The sequence below is a fragment of the Anser brachyrhynchus genome, assembly GCF_964034855.1.
Source record: "Anser brachyrhynchus genome assembly, chromosome: 1".
Taxonomy (NCBI): domain Eukaryota; kingdom Metazoa; phylum Chordata; class Aves; order Anseriformes; family Anatidae; genus Anser; species Anser brachyrhynchus.
The window spans coordinates 21,887,848-21,902,033 of NC_137694.1; the positions used below are offsets into that span (position 1 = coordinate 21,887,848).

Here is a 14,186-nt window from a genome sequence, read left to right on the forward strand (position 1 = left end):
TAAAAAACAAAACCCCAACCTTTATTTTTCACAATACATTTCAAGTACATGCAGAACATATTTACAGTTCTCCTTAAGGCAAACAGAAATTGGGTTCTTATTCCTGAGTTGCTTAGCACCAGTAGAAATAGCAAATAAAACCCCAGGAAGTGTTGTCTCTCCCTTTGAAGCAGCAGCTGCCTCCCAGGCAAAATGTTTCTGTCTTCACCTCCCATTTCTCGTAATGAGCTATTTTACTAATAATCTCTACCGCTATTTTGAGCAGTCTCTTCAGGCTCCGGGCTCCTCACAGAACCATCACGCCAAGATGTACCAAACTTCCCATGTTTGTTATTTTTCCTTACATACTGTTTACTGACTAGACAGCACAGCAGTACGTCTGTCTTTTCTGGTACATGCACCAAGGTCTTCTCTGCAGTTATTTTAGGAGTTCTGTATTCCCCAAAATACAGAGAAACCTCACATTATCTTCTCATGTCTTTCTCACGTGGGCTAGCTGCTTCTGCAGTACCAAGTCCAGATTAAAAGAGGCAAAGTTCCCCAGAGCCACTGGAAGTTTTTAGGGCTCGATTTCACTAGAGCTAGGGTGTGTGTGTGTGTGGTGTAAAATGCCCACTGAAGTGTTGACATTTATGAAGAAAAAGCAAATAAGGTTTGCAATGAAGAAAAAAATCTCTTGAAGTCTGACAAACATTTGAGCCACGAGCATTATCTCAGGGCTTAAGACTTTTGCTACAACTTAGGATGCTGAAATTCCATGTAAATTATAAAGGGAGCATTTTCAAAGAAGTTTTGACATTCTTTCCAGCTGTTGACTGTGTCTATCAAAACCCACTAAGTGCCTACAACGGGCACTTTTCTCCCATGCCTTTTAAGAGGACCACATGATCTTAAAAAACGCATAGTAAGTGAAAAAGTTCCTATTTAACACGGAAGCGTAGCCCAAGCAGAAAGTCAATAGTGCAAAATGGGGGATGACCCAACTGTGCCTTCCTCAGTGACCTCTAGGGTGGAAAAATGTTTTGTTTCAAATTACATTCACTGCTTTTTTTCATGCATTCCTGAACCTACAGTTTTTAATAACCTGTCAAATACATCAATAACTCAAGGTTTCTGTTACCATTTAGTCTCTCTAGGTGCCTGTCTCCACTAATCAATGCTTATTGTGAATAATTTTTAAACAGACCTCATTATTTACAGGTGTTTAAGTTAAACGTTCATTGAAAGAAACAGAGCAACCATGCCTTGATTAAATGTCTGGTTTAAACTAGTTATTAAAGAAAAAAAAATCCACCCAAACCACAAGTAATTTGTTAGTTCTTTTCCAGTTATTACCTGCTAATATAAATTGTCTTCCTTCACAACCGTTTCATTTAGTAGCAACACACAACAAACAGCAGATTGCATTGGGAATAATCCATATCCAAGCAGTCAATTTTAAAGAGATTACCTTTAACAAAGAGAAGTGATCTTACAAAGAAATTCTTCACCAAAGGTTTGCTAATTCATTTTTCCCACATCTGAGAGATTATTATGAACTAAGCACCTAGGAAAATACAATAAATGAAGCCAGACAGTAACAGGAGCTCGTGAAGCATCCGACATCCCCCTGTAGGTCATCAGGAATCTGATTCCTTCTGGTAAGGTACTTCCCAGCAGAAGGTTTGAGGGTTCCCCACCAGATAAGCTGAATTGAGAAGGCTGAAAAAAAGAATGGTTGTTGTTCTGCACCTGGCAACACCTCTACACACCAAAACCAAAACAGCTTGCTGCAGGTAGCATGATTTGCTGCAGTGTCATATTTTTATCTTCATTTTATTTTCTACAATGTCACCTGCATGCAGCTGTATTTCCAAGATCAGCACTGCTGATTATCTAATCAGTGTGTCCTCTGAGGAGATGCACTTTTTCAATGATTGTTTCAACACTAAGATGCTAGAGAGCTTATAACATTTCAGAAAGTCTTAAAAGAGTTTCTCCCTGGAAATCCTTGATCCCCAGTCTATTATACAAAGCGACTGCATCGTATTGAGATAAAAACACTGTAACTCTTGAAAGTGATTGCTTGCCTAGTGGCTGCTCACCCAGAGACCTTGGGAAATCTTGTCCTACCACACCGGTTACTTTAAAAAAACTAGGACACTGACACTTGTCTGCTTCTTGCCTCTTGCATAGATCTGTCAGACCTGGTTGTCAGACAAGACTAAGGAAATAGGCCTCCGTTCAGGCTGTGTCTCTGCTACCCACTACACTAGCTGAGGAAACAGAAGCTGATTAGCCTCCACAGGCAGCTCATCAAGGTGAAATATTCCAGAGGAAGTCACACTGATACCTTTTACATTTGAGATGGTTCAACAGCCCTGGAGAGCAGACGCTGCACATCACTGACACCCTCTGTGTCTCCGCTTGCTTACAGTGCTGACTTGTACTCGTCTCTGATTTGAAGAATTAGCCCTACCTGCTCTTTCAAGGATGGCACAGGATTATCACAGTCTGAATCCTTTCATGCAGAAGGGAGAAGCTGTGGGCAGAAATAATCTTCTGGACGGTTCAGAGATGCTACTCCCAGAGGCACCACTTCCACACGCAGAGTAAAAGACACTGCTCTTTCTTACAGTGGAGATGAAACAGATTACATCCAGTTTATTTATAAAAGTTTTATACACCTGAAATATCACAAACATTTACAACTTTCCTGCTTTCTTCTGAGTTCTGAAAAGACCAGGTCATACAATTACACTGCTGTCTCCTTTGACTCTGATGTTTGCGGTGGTTTGAAGTTCAGTATCTCTTTGTATGTAATACCTGGAAAACAACAGAAGAAACATAGCGTTGCTGTCTGGTCAGAAAAGGAGCTGCAACTCCCAGCGTGGTTAGGTCCCGATCAAGGTGAAGAAGACAGAGACCTCTTCAGGCAAAAAAGTGAGAAAGAATACAATAAGTAAGGCAATCAGGGACCATGTTACCACTATTTTGCCACTTCAGTTTTGAAGAAGTAGCCCAATACTGAAATCTTGTAGATGCTTTCCAAGGGGTGTGAGCACCAGCATTACAGCACCGTGGACCATATGGCCAGAAAGTAAACTACTGTGCCTAGGAGCACAGCAGAATTATAAATCAAGTCCTCATCTCAGAGCCAAAATACAGATCTCTGAAGTAAGATGAAAACTAGATTCAGACTTAAATCTCTGCTGAGACAGGCTCTCACGGGGAGTGAAAGCATCTAACTGAAAATTAAGGCCAGCAACAGCTGCAGTCCTATACAGCCAACAGTTGAGGAACCTGTTGGCCTGTCCTATGCCCTGTAAGGAACATGTTACAGAAATGGTTTCTTTCCTGCACTGCAGGAGATAGGGAGGAAGACACATGGAGAAAAAGAGGAGAGGATCCACTGTTAGGAGGAAGAGAAGAAAACCTTTGCCGATAGTTTCTGGAGGACTTGATAACAGGAAACATTGGCTGACCAATAGTGTTTCTCTATCTTACTGCTACCTACTTATTCTGTTCCCTTAAAAGCAGAGAAAGTCAGCTGGAAAGGAGAATATTCCCATTTTTGGATGGCCTTTCTATCCGTCCAGTTTTGAAAACATCACAAAACTAAACTCACGCTTCCACTCATCCAGGGGTAGATCCATGTTATCAAACGTGTCATCATATTTCTCAGCTTCAGTTTCTTCCTCAGGATCGTGAACTGGTTCAAAGTAAGGATGCATCAAAGCCTCAGCTGCTGTGACTCGCTTCTCTGCATCCAGCACCAGCATCTTCTCCAAAAGGCTTACAGCTATTGAACAGCAAATAACATTGCATTCTAATCACGCCACTGATTCCAGCTTGCACAAAGTAATGTTGTCCTGGGGATGTTTTAAACATATAGACAAGATTTACAAAGCAGAATCATTGGGTGTTCACTCTGTAAGAGTCTTGTAAGGATATTTCTGAGTTGGGTGGAGCACCTGAAAGGAGGATGGGACAGCAGCATGGGCCAGGACACCGCAATGCCCACTTGCCACGTTGTGGATTCATAGAATCACAGAAGCATTTTGGTTGGAAAAGACCTTTAAGATCACCAAGTCCAACAATCCACCTAACAATACAAGTCCAGCCTCTCCAACCTTCTCTCCCAGACCACGAGCAATTGTTCTTTACATAAGGAGCAGCCAGATGGCCAAAGAGGTGATAGGAAGAAATTTCTTTACATGGAAATGGGTAGAGTTTGCTGCAGCTAAGAAGGCCAGCAAGTTAGCCATGGTCAGAGCTGCTTTATAATCCTACTGTGTCTGAATATATCATTTTAACTTCTTAAGTACAGAAGACTCAATTATCCTAATTTACATGTTAATAAAGCCTGGCTTTGTGAGTGTTCAGGGCATTGGGGAATGGACAAAGCTTGGGCAGAGCCACTGCAGAGCTCTTGCTGCCTCAGGTCATGGCACAGTCATGCACGCTTGGTACATTCTTCTAGCTTATATCCATCAAATACAAGCCAGTTCTTCGCAGGAATGCACAGATGTTTCTCAGGATGTATTCATTCCATGACTAAAATGTCAGCTTTCTATTTGCCTGCATTTCTATTGTAGATCAAAATGAACTTCCAGAATTATATTTTAAATATAATACACAGAAAAATTTATTACATATATTTAAATCCCCACGGCTCTTGGGAAAGCTGCTCCAGTAAAACCATTAAGCATAGCCTGGATCGGAGCCTAAAGCACAAAATACTTATTTTTTGACTCTCGAATCATCTGATTCCTGGCAGGTTCTAAACCTGGCAAAGATCAGCCACTAGAATCGAAATTATGAATTATGGAAAGCAAGAGGTAGAATATCACGACAACCACCACGTAACCTATCGCATGACTGACACTTCTGCTGCCTCCAATGCAAACACAAGAACAACACAAATTGTGCACATCCATACAAACTGTCTTACCCAAAGGATTCGCATACTTCAAGACGGATGCAAAATCTTTTTTCTGGACTTTTGGGAGGCTTTTGATATAGTTTTTTGCCTTAAAAGAAACATGAATATTAAATTAGAACTTTGCCTCCTTTGCAATGTGCTTAGTAGGTAACTTAACAATGCTTTGGTAGCACATTTACAAATAGAATATTTTTTGTCATAAACTGTTGAAACTGTTGAAAGAAGCTTTTTTTAAAATCGCACCTTAAAATTGTGATTAAGAAATGATATGCAAAGTTTTCATAATTGCAACTCAATATCTAATATATTAATTAGAATAAATATGTATGCATCATTTGAAAGAGGATCATATTCTCTAGAAGTGTATCTTTTACAGTAATTCATTAGTATTTAAATTGTACAGTTAGTCTAATGATTAATTTTAGGTTCTTTATAGTAGGAGCTTAAGGATTCTAGAAAGATATCTACACAGGAATAGGAAAGAAGAAGTCAGAGACACCTACAGAATGACTAGGTCCTCTGAATAGGTTCATATTTTCAGTATTTTTCCAGTAAAGGAAGTAATGCATCAATTCAACTGTTTATATACTCCACACTGCATACTTTGAAGTATTTAAATATACAGATTTTTCAGTGATTTGATCATTTGCTGTTTCCCCTTAATGTCCAGTAGTTATTTAGGGTGTGAAAAGCATTGTAAGGCAGATATGTACTACCATAGATGATTTCAGTAGTCAACACACATTATCTCAGCCAGTTTAAGAACTGAGAATGGCCTAAGTAAAATGAAGACATGAAAAACAAACTGCCAAAGCAGAATACTCACATCTTGACTTTGCAGTTTTTGCACAAAATCTTGAGTTGGTGTACCCATTATTTTCATTATTTCTGTGAGTTGGTCCAGATCTGAATACCAGAAATAAGGAACAAAGTCTTTCACCACAGGAAAACTTGCAAAAATTGTGTTTCTTTGCTATCGGAGGATAAAACAAAAATAACAATGCAACAACTAAACAGAAGATTTACAAAAGATGAGGTGAAAACTCACCAGTTTTCTTCCAAAGCGCAAAGACATTGAAAGCATCCAGAATAAACTATAAAACTTGGGACCACACAACTGAATCATCTGCAAACTCTTTTAATATCATCAGGCCTCCTCTGTATTTTTGGTCAAAAGCAGTTGAAAAGTACTGGAGTATCCGAACAACCAACACATGTATTGTACGCATTGCCCTACTCTACCCAAAGGTGAGGTAACTAAGAGGGATTAAAGCAATTGCAGAGACAGGAAAAGTCACAGGGAACTCTGGGTGGTATGTTAAACAAAACAAAAATCAGAGGAAACCAGTCTTTGTTAGTTCTTTTCCACACTGAACAAGTTCAAGAGGAAAAAAATTAATTCCCTTCCTCATCATTTCCCACTTGCTTAGCTTGATTCCACAAGCTGATATTTTGGTGATCAGTAATTGGGATAAGGCATCAGTACATTCCTTGTATTCTGTGTCCTAAACCAGCACAGAACAAATCAGCAACATCATTAGCTGCTTTAAAGAAGAAACATCATATTTAGAGGTTAATGGGGTAGAGACCAGCTTTGCACCTCATCTGCTATTCTGATAAGAGTAGCAGGTGAGATGCTAGAAGCTAGGTCAGAGCTCAAAGCATGTGCAGATTCCACCAATCCCTGAAGAAAAAGGAAATGGCAGGTCATGCTGATGAAATAAATCAATAAATAAAAAATACCGCACCACCATACCAAATTAGGAGTGTAACCTATTCAAAATACTAAAAAAAATCACTTTTTTTTTTTAAAAATATTCATCTACCCACAGCTGAACTGAAAGCTGTATTTCCCTGACAATAGCTAATACTGATCCATATGCCTGAAGGTCACCATTATACGCTAGGGTAATTTTATTCCTAACGCAAGACACATAATTTCATCCAACAGTTCTGAAATATCCACAATCCAATGTAACTAAAATATGAGTCTTTCCACTCTTAAATTTACAGGACAACTTGAAAATTATGACTCATTTGCTTATTTACGTACCAGAATGCCAAGGGTTAGCACTAGTTGAGAAATGCTCTGTGTAAGTCAGCTGCTGTTCTATGGCATGCATTTTACTATTTTCTTGTTAAGACCTAATGCATACTTAAAACTTTTACAGCTGAAATAATTTCATCCATTCTACTCTTCCATAGTTCCTTTTTTTTTTATGAATGCAGTCTTCCTTTTTAATGTTTTTCATCACAAAACAAGAATAATACAATCCATGTAATGAAGCCCTAACCTTACACACAATACTGAAATATATATATAAAACCCAAATTAAACAACTGTAATTCTGTGATTCTATAACCAAGTATTTGTAGATAAGCAATTTATTGACTGGAACTCCACAAGGTTCCAAGCAGTGAAAAATGATTAGGCTGAACTGTCAAAGATACAAAACTGTTAAACAAAACAATTAAAAATTCTTGCTGTATTCTATTAATGCTGTCTTCCATTGTCTGTCACAACCACTATTGCCGACAAAGTATCACCTTAGGTTGAAGTAGGGCTGAATCTTAACTGTTGTCTTAATTCCTCAGCAATGAAATATGATCAAATTTTCTCTAAATCTAAAATATTTTACTAGGTATTACTTAGATAACATTTTCTGACAAAAGTCTCAAAAAGCTTGAAATGGACTAGCATGTGCACGTAAGTCCATATGCTACACCAGCACTTTATCTGTGTGTTCTGAGGTGTGGAAACTATTACTAAAAAAAATAAATAAATCAATATTTACCTTTTCTATTATCACTGAACCTTTTACCTGATGATCTCTTTCTCTCTATGTTCAGTAATATGAGTTTTAATTTGCTGATGTGCAAAATTCATACAAATATCAAATAACTAATTAAATAAAAAGATGCTATCCAATATAATATTATTTTCAATTTATGCTCATCAGTTTTTCAACAGACCCACTGTATCACATCAGTGCCTCTCATCATTTTCTTACTTTGGTGTCATAAATTCACTGAGGAAGGATACGATCGTTGCCCTTGAACAGAGGCCTCCCTGTTATCATTTCAGCCATTATACAGCCCACAGACCAGATGTCAACTGAAAAAAAAATCAACAGTAGCATTAAATTACTGAATATTTGTCCATCTAAGTGTAAATAAAGTTTAATTTAAAATATATTTTTCAAGAAGTGTAATGTTTACCTTTACAGCCTGTTACAATATAAATGAGTGCCTTGCAGAGTACGATAAACTACAGGGAAAACTACCAGACTTTCTGATTAGCAAACAGAAGATAATCTGGTATTAGGCAGAATCAGTTTCTCACTAACAAGCAGATGCATGTGGTAAGTATTTTCTCCATGCTTTCAAAAACTTCTATGGTTATCCCAGCATTACTTAAATTCCCCCCTTTTGCCATTTCCCCGTCTGTTCAAGTTGTAATCAGCACATCTTTGCAGAAAGATTAGTCAGTGCAGAACACATGTTTGTATAGCAGGCTTGTTTCCAATCACGTTGGAACTTTCTGTGAGTCTTAGAAAATATACAAACCAGACAAACAAACAAAACAAACAAACAAAAAACAAAGCAAAAAACTACAAACCAAACCAAAACCACAACCCCAAATGACTGTCTGCAATTTATCTACAAGTAAGTTTTTCATAATTAAATTGTAATGTCCACCTCCAATTTCTCACTCACTTCAGAAACACAGACTTGCCTGATTCAGTGAATGCTTCAGCTCTATTAGGACTTTTCCAAAGAGATGCTGACCTGTTTGCGTGTAATGCATCCAGTTAAGTATGACCTCTGGGGCTCTGTACCACCTTGTGACCACGTAACCTGTCATCTCACTGTCTGTATGCCTGGCCAATCCAAAATCCAGAATCTGTAGTGAAGCACAAAGAACATCCAAGACAAGCCAGTTATCTATTTCATACAAATTTTAAAAATGCAGAAAATAAAAGACTTGGAGCTTCCTGCAGAGATTGGGTTATTTTTGCATCTTTTTCTCATTGAAGTGTCTTGTTCTCATTTTAAGAATCAAGACAGAGGTAGGAAGGAGCTTTACAATTTTTTTTTCCCTGTTAGATACTTCCATAGAAATACTTAAAGCTGTAAAAACAGTAAAGAAAAAATTTCTTCAATTAATGATTCAAAAGATACTGGTCACATTCAATCCTAGCTGTGGAATGGCTATTGTACCTTCTTAGAGCTAAAAGAAAAGTACCCATCCTAAATGGTATCAACTATTGTGATATCCCAAATGGCACAATTATTGAAGAGCATGTTCCAATAATATTCTGAAATAAGGACGTATCATTATTTTTATTTTACGAGTAACTCATACAAGGGAAAGCTTTCTCTAGGTTAAATTGAAAGTCTGGATAAAGTGTAGGGAGTGACCATTATTTAGTCCCACTGAGTTCCAGTCTACTGCTACAACTACAGAACAACCCTCTGTAAGAAATGCAAGGCTAGTACAATTTTTTAGAAGATTACGTACAATTTAGCTTGTTTCTAAGACTCCCTGATACTTACCTCTTGATATAGCAATGTACACAGCAGCAAGATTACAAATAAATGTCACAGCTTTTTGTCAACCTCTACAAAAGTGGCTACCATAAAGGCCCACCTGTGTGGACCATCAAAAGGTGGTGCCAAAAGACATGGCCAGCACTGAGCAGCACTCCTGGAATGAGTCTGCTCACAGCTTACCAGCAAGTTCACGCTACTAACAAGAAGCAGGGTGTCTTGGGTGAGAAAAGTCTACTCAAAATAAATCATCCTTTGCAGATACTTAAGTATGCAGTTCTGCACGAAGGGCCGTTCGTTTCCATGTGTAGCAGGCTTCATATATATGTTGACATATCAGAAGTTTTTACTAGGAGCACCTGTGTGTTACTATAGCAGAATGATGTGTTTGTAATGCTCTCACTGTAATTAAACATCTTAAAATATTTCACTTTTCAACATGACAGTTTCATCATCCCCTGGTGCTAACAGAAAGGAAAATTGTATTTTCATTCACAGATCAAGAGTATAAAAGGTCATGGCATAACTTTATTGCCACACTTGAAGTATCATTTCCATAACTTCCCCATAACCACTGACAACCTACCTAGCAATTTAAAAAAAGGAACAGGATGCAAAGGGAGAGATTTTTATTCTTGCCAATAAAATACAGATGACTGCAGCCAAAATTCCCCCTCAGAACTTCGGGTACCTAAGACTTTGTTCCCAAAATATTTGCAGTTGCAATATACACACCTTCATATACAGCTTACACATACAACACCCACTGTACCTTCCCAGTAACACTGGGAGAGTGGGAGAGGGGTGGAAGAAAACAGAGTCTTGTGTAGCAGGTCAAAAGCCTGTCAAAAGGCTAGTCTGGCACAACTTTTTAGGCCTTTTTCAAACTAAGGCTTGTAACATTTGGAGTTCAAGACAGCTAAGACAGAATTTGGGTCTGTATTTTTATAAAGGTGGAAAATGGAAGCAAGAATTTTTGTGCATTAAGCATTAACTTTTGGATTTCTTTTCATTAAAATATTCATTAGGCTCATTAACGAATGTATCCTGCTAGAACTTAATATCAACGTGGTACCATTTAACAACAATTTTCACAAAAAAAGTGTTACTCTCATGCTCTGCGTGATCTCCAGGTTTTCACCTAGAACTTCTAAAGAGATTTCCAAAGCAAGTTGAAATCCCCTTTTATAATGCAGGGATGATGAAAGACAGAGCAAATACCCCATGGCTTCTCAAGAATAAGTTCCCTTTCTACTCAGCGAACTTCATTTTCCTAACTTGCTTCAGTAACCATACCAAAAATAATTTGCAACTTCAAGACTATGGAAAAGGCAGTGATTTCCCCTAAGGCACCCTCCACTGTCACTTTTCTGAGTCCTATGTGGCAGGTTAGAGAATCTGACAAGGGAGCCAGGAAACCCTGAAAAATAAAGCTGATTATTTATTAACTAATTACGAATTCAAGGAACTGTCCCAGCTTGCCTACAGCCACACAGCTGCTGGAGCTGATGCATGGGAAGCTGCAGGGCTCACAGACACAGGGGAAAAAGGGTCGGATAACCCTGGCAGGATGTTTTTGTGCTAGCGTAAACTGGCTTTCAAGTGTGCTCACAGGACGAGGTCACATCCTATGTATTACACCTGGAATGCTCACACCCAGTCAAAGTCAGATCAACTGTTTCAGCGTAAGAGAGACCACAGTTAAATCCTTGCCCTGGTATTTTTATGCGCACTTCTCAACATTTTATAGTTTGCTTTCTGTTTAAAGGTTGGAGTTGCCTTTTGATGGCCAGTATTTCCTAGCTACAGATCAGCACATTTCTTCTGTATATGACACCAGAACTTACCATAAAACCAGGGACAGCATAATTTTGCCCTGAGAGTCAAGAAACAAAAACTAAAGCTTAATGCTACATTTTCTCCTTGCCATTTCACTAAATCACGTTCTGGTATAGAATTATTTGCCTCAGTTTATCTAAAAGCTTGCAAATGTCCAAAGCAACAGAAAAATAAGTTGTGTTAAGTAAGGAAATACAGTGATCATGAAGGAATGTCTTAGACCTGCATTGCATCTCATGATCTGATTGTACAGATGGGGGACAGAGGGTGGGCAGTGAGGGAACAACTGGTTTTCTAGATTCTTTTTTACCACACTGGGACTCACTCATAGTTCGCCCATGTACAAGCCAGAAAGACAACGTCTTTTTGTCTGAAATAAGGAAATTCTGAAAAGACAGGACCCTGAACATTCAGGTCTGTTCTCCTCAGTCTCTAAAGAGCAAGCAATTGTATTACAACAGCTACTTGCAAGTATATAATTTTTATGTTAGATGCTAAAAAAAACATTTTTGCACTCTTGCATCAACTTTTATTTTATTTAATTAGAGAGTGCTTCAAAACTTCTGATCTTCCTCTGTATCTCCTATTTGTAGAGTTAGACTTTCTGTATGTATTCATTCAAATCTGGAATTCTCACGTAACAGAACTACTCCCAGAAAGTCTTGATCTTTTTAGGGAGAAAGCTTTGGCCATAAGCCCTAAGTGTACTTACATATCACGACACAAAAGTCCCCATTCAAATTTACTGTTGTTTTATGAGGATGTATATGCCAGTCACTATTCAAGCACAGGATAGAAGACATAGCTTGATTTCATAAGTAACTGAAAAGTCCTGTTTAGACTTCCACATTAGACCTTAGCTAGAGTTAAAAGAAGGTAAGTGGCAAAAAAATCTAGAAAACTAATAATGATCTATTAAAATACAAGAACAGAATTAACAGGACTGGAAGCAGTCTGAGGCCCCTATCTTTACACTTGAGAGAATAAACTATATTCCTAAAATGAGCAATGTTGAGCACTACTTAGTTTATTATCATACTTGATAATGAACAGTTTGCTTTTTTTTTTCAACAAACTCATTCTACACAGCTAAATAGATGCATTTTTGCTAGGTCAGGGCACACTGCATAATTAATTCTGAAGTACAAATATCCTTTCTAACAGACTTTGGAAGATTTCCAGTACAGATAAGAAACTGAGTAATAAAGTCAGAACAGTTCAGATTCAGTATTTTAGTTCATTGATTTAGAAGGAGGCTTGAGGTGACAAACATGCAGAAGAATTACTATTCAGACGGACTTTACTGAGGACATTTCCAAGGAAAATTCAGCAGGAGTGGCAGTGTACTCTTCAGGACAGGTACCTTCCACAATGGGTGCTACAGTCCCAGTCTCCAGGAGAGCATGCCAGCTTTCCATACTGTGAATGGGTGGGGGTGTGCACCATCCTTCCACCACCTCTGGATGGAAGCCCAGGCAGGTGGAAGCCAAAGGGAGGCATGGTCTACGCCAACACTTCCCCCACTCCAGATAAGCAGCAACCAGGTAATGTGAGAAATGCCATAAAGTGCACCTGTCTTGCAGTATACCAACAAAACAGTTAATAGCTGAACTACAGGAAGATGAATGAGTAACTGACTCCCTTCAATGATTTTTTTTTCTTACTACTTCAATTAAGAGCAAAAATCAAAACTGATGTATTCCTCCTATGAAATACGCTAGTCTGCATGCAATTGATACTGTCAGTTTTAACAGTGCAGAAGGAATCACTTTCAAAGAAATATGATGTTCTTGTTCATAGTGAGCAGTATTTGATTCCTCTCGTGCCTCTCTGAAGTGATTAGCTGCAATGTATCATAAAAATAGTTCTCCATTACAGCTCTTATATGGCTGTAACCATGACATGAATCTTTCTCAACAAGGCTGACAACTACAGCTACACACATGCATGGGCCCACAGCTACTGCGTGGACTGCCACATAAACACCAAACCAAAAGAAGTTCAGTTTCAGTTCTCACACTGCTTGTCACCCATCTGGAAGGACTGAAGCCACCAATCACTCCAACACCACCACAAATAAAGCCTGTGGCACTGACTTCCTTACCAGCAACTCTGTACATCCTGGCATCAATCCGCAGCTCTTCCCTGTTAACTCTGTGTACTAATTTCTCAGGGTGTCCTACCTGGACTTCAGGTTTCCAGCTCTGACATCCTGCACAACATTTCTGATTTGTGGTATAGCCACTCCTTGTGCTTGGCCCTGTAAGGATCTCAGAAACTGATCATCAGCTCTGCCATTTGTATGAAACATACACTGACTTCAGTCAAGGATGTACAAATAGGAGGCTAATAGTTTTTCAGTGTTCGGGGCTTTATTTCTCAAATAAATAATTATTTTTGTGGAGACTGAAGTCAGACAAACGGGAAAATATTTATAAGGATCCGTCTCCAGTCACTTTTGTTTACCACTGTCCATCTGATCCTCTTCCCTTCTCCACGACTCCTCTGAGCTTGTGGACTGAAATCCTTACCTAACAGTGAAACTGGCTAGCACTTCTACAGCTGTTGCCCTCAGTGTTTTCTGTGGTGTTTTTTGATACAGTTGGCTACTTTTTTCAAATAAACATATCCTACCTTCAATTCACAGTCTTCATTTACTGCCAGGTTTCCGGGCTTTAGATCCTGTAATCACATTTGAAATGGATGTTATTTATTTCTTTTACAGCAAATAGAATAAAGCACACTTTAAAAGTATTTATTTCATTTAGGCTAAGTGGTTTTCCTACAATTGTTTAGAACAGCAACAAACAAAACAATCTCATAAATCTAAATTAGAAAATTAAATGTAACAAATAACAGAAGCAAACACACA

General features: G+C 38.4%; 1 protein-coding gene across 1 annotated transcript in view; it reads right to left on the reverse strand.

Annotated features, from left to right (window-relative positions):
- The window catches only part of MAPK12 (mitogen-activated protein kinase 12), a 36,907-nt gene continuing 22,721 nt past the window's right edge, over nucleotides 1-14,186 (reverse strand). Inside the window, exons 6-12 of the mRNA XM_080552040.1 lie at nucleotides 13,949-13,996; nucleotides 8,714-8,828; nucleotides 7,968-8,039; nucleotides 5,751-5,830; nucleotides 4,934-5,012; nucleotides 3,608-3,781; nucleotides 1-2,805 (exon numbers count right to left, since the gene is read on the reverse strand). Coding sequence (XP_080408166.1) covers nucleotides 2,735-2,805; nucleotides 3,608-3,781; nucleotides 4,934-5,012; nucleotides 5,751-5,830; nucleotides 7,968-8,039; nucleotides 8,714-8,828; nucleotides 13,949-13,996 — 639 coding nt within the window. The 3' untranslated portion in view covers nucleotides 1-2,734. The remainder of the gene's footprint in view (nucleotides 2,806-3,607; nucleotides 3,782-4,933; nucleotides 5,013-5,750; nucleotides 5,831-7,967; nucleotides 8,040-8,713; nucleotides 8,829-13,948; nucleotides 13,997-14,186) is intronic.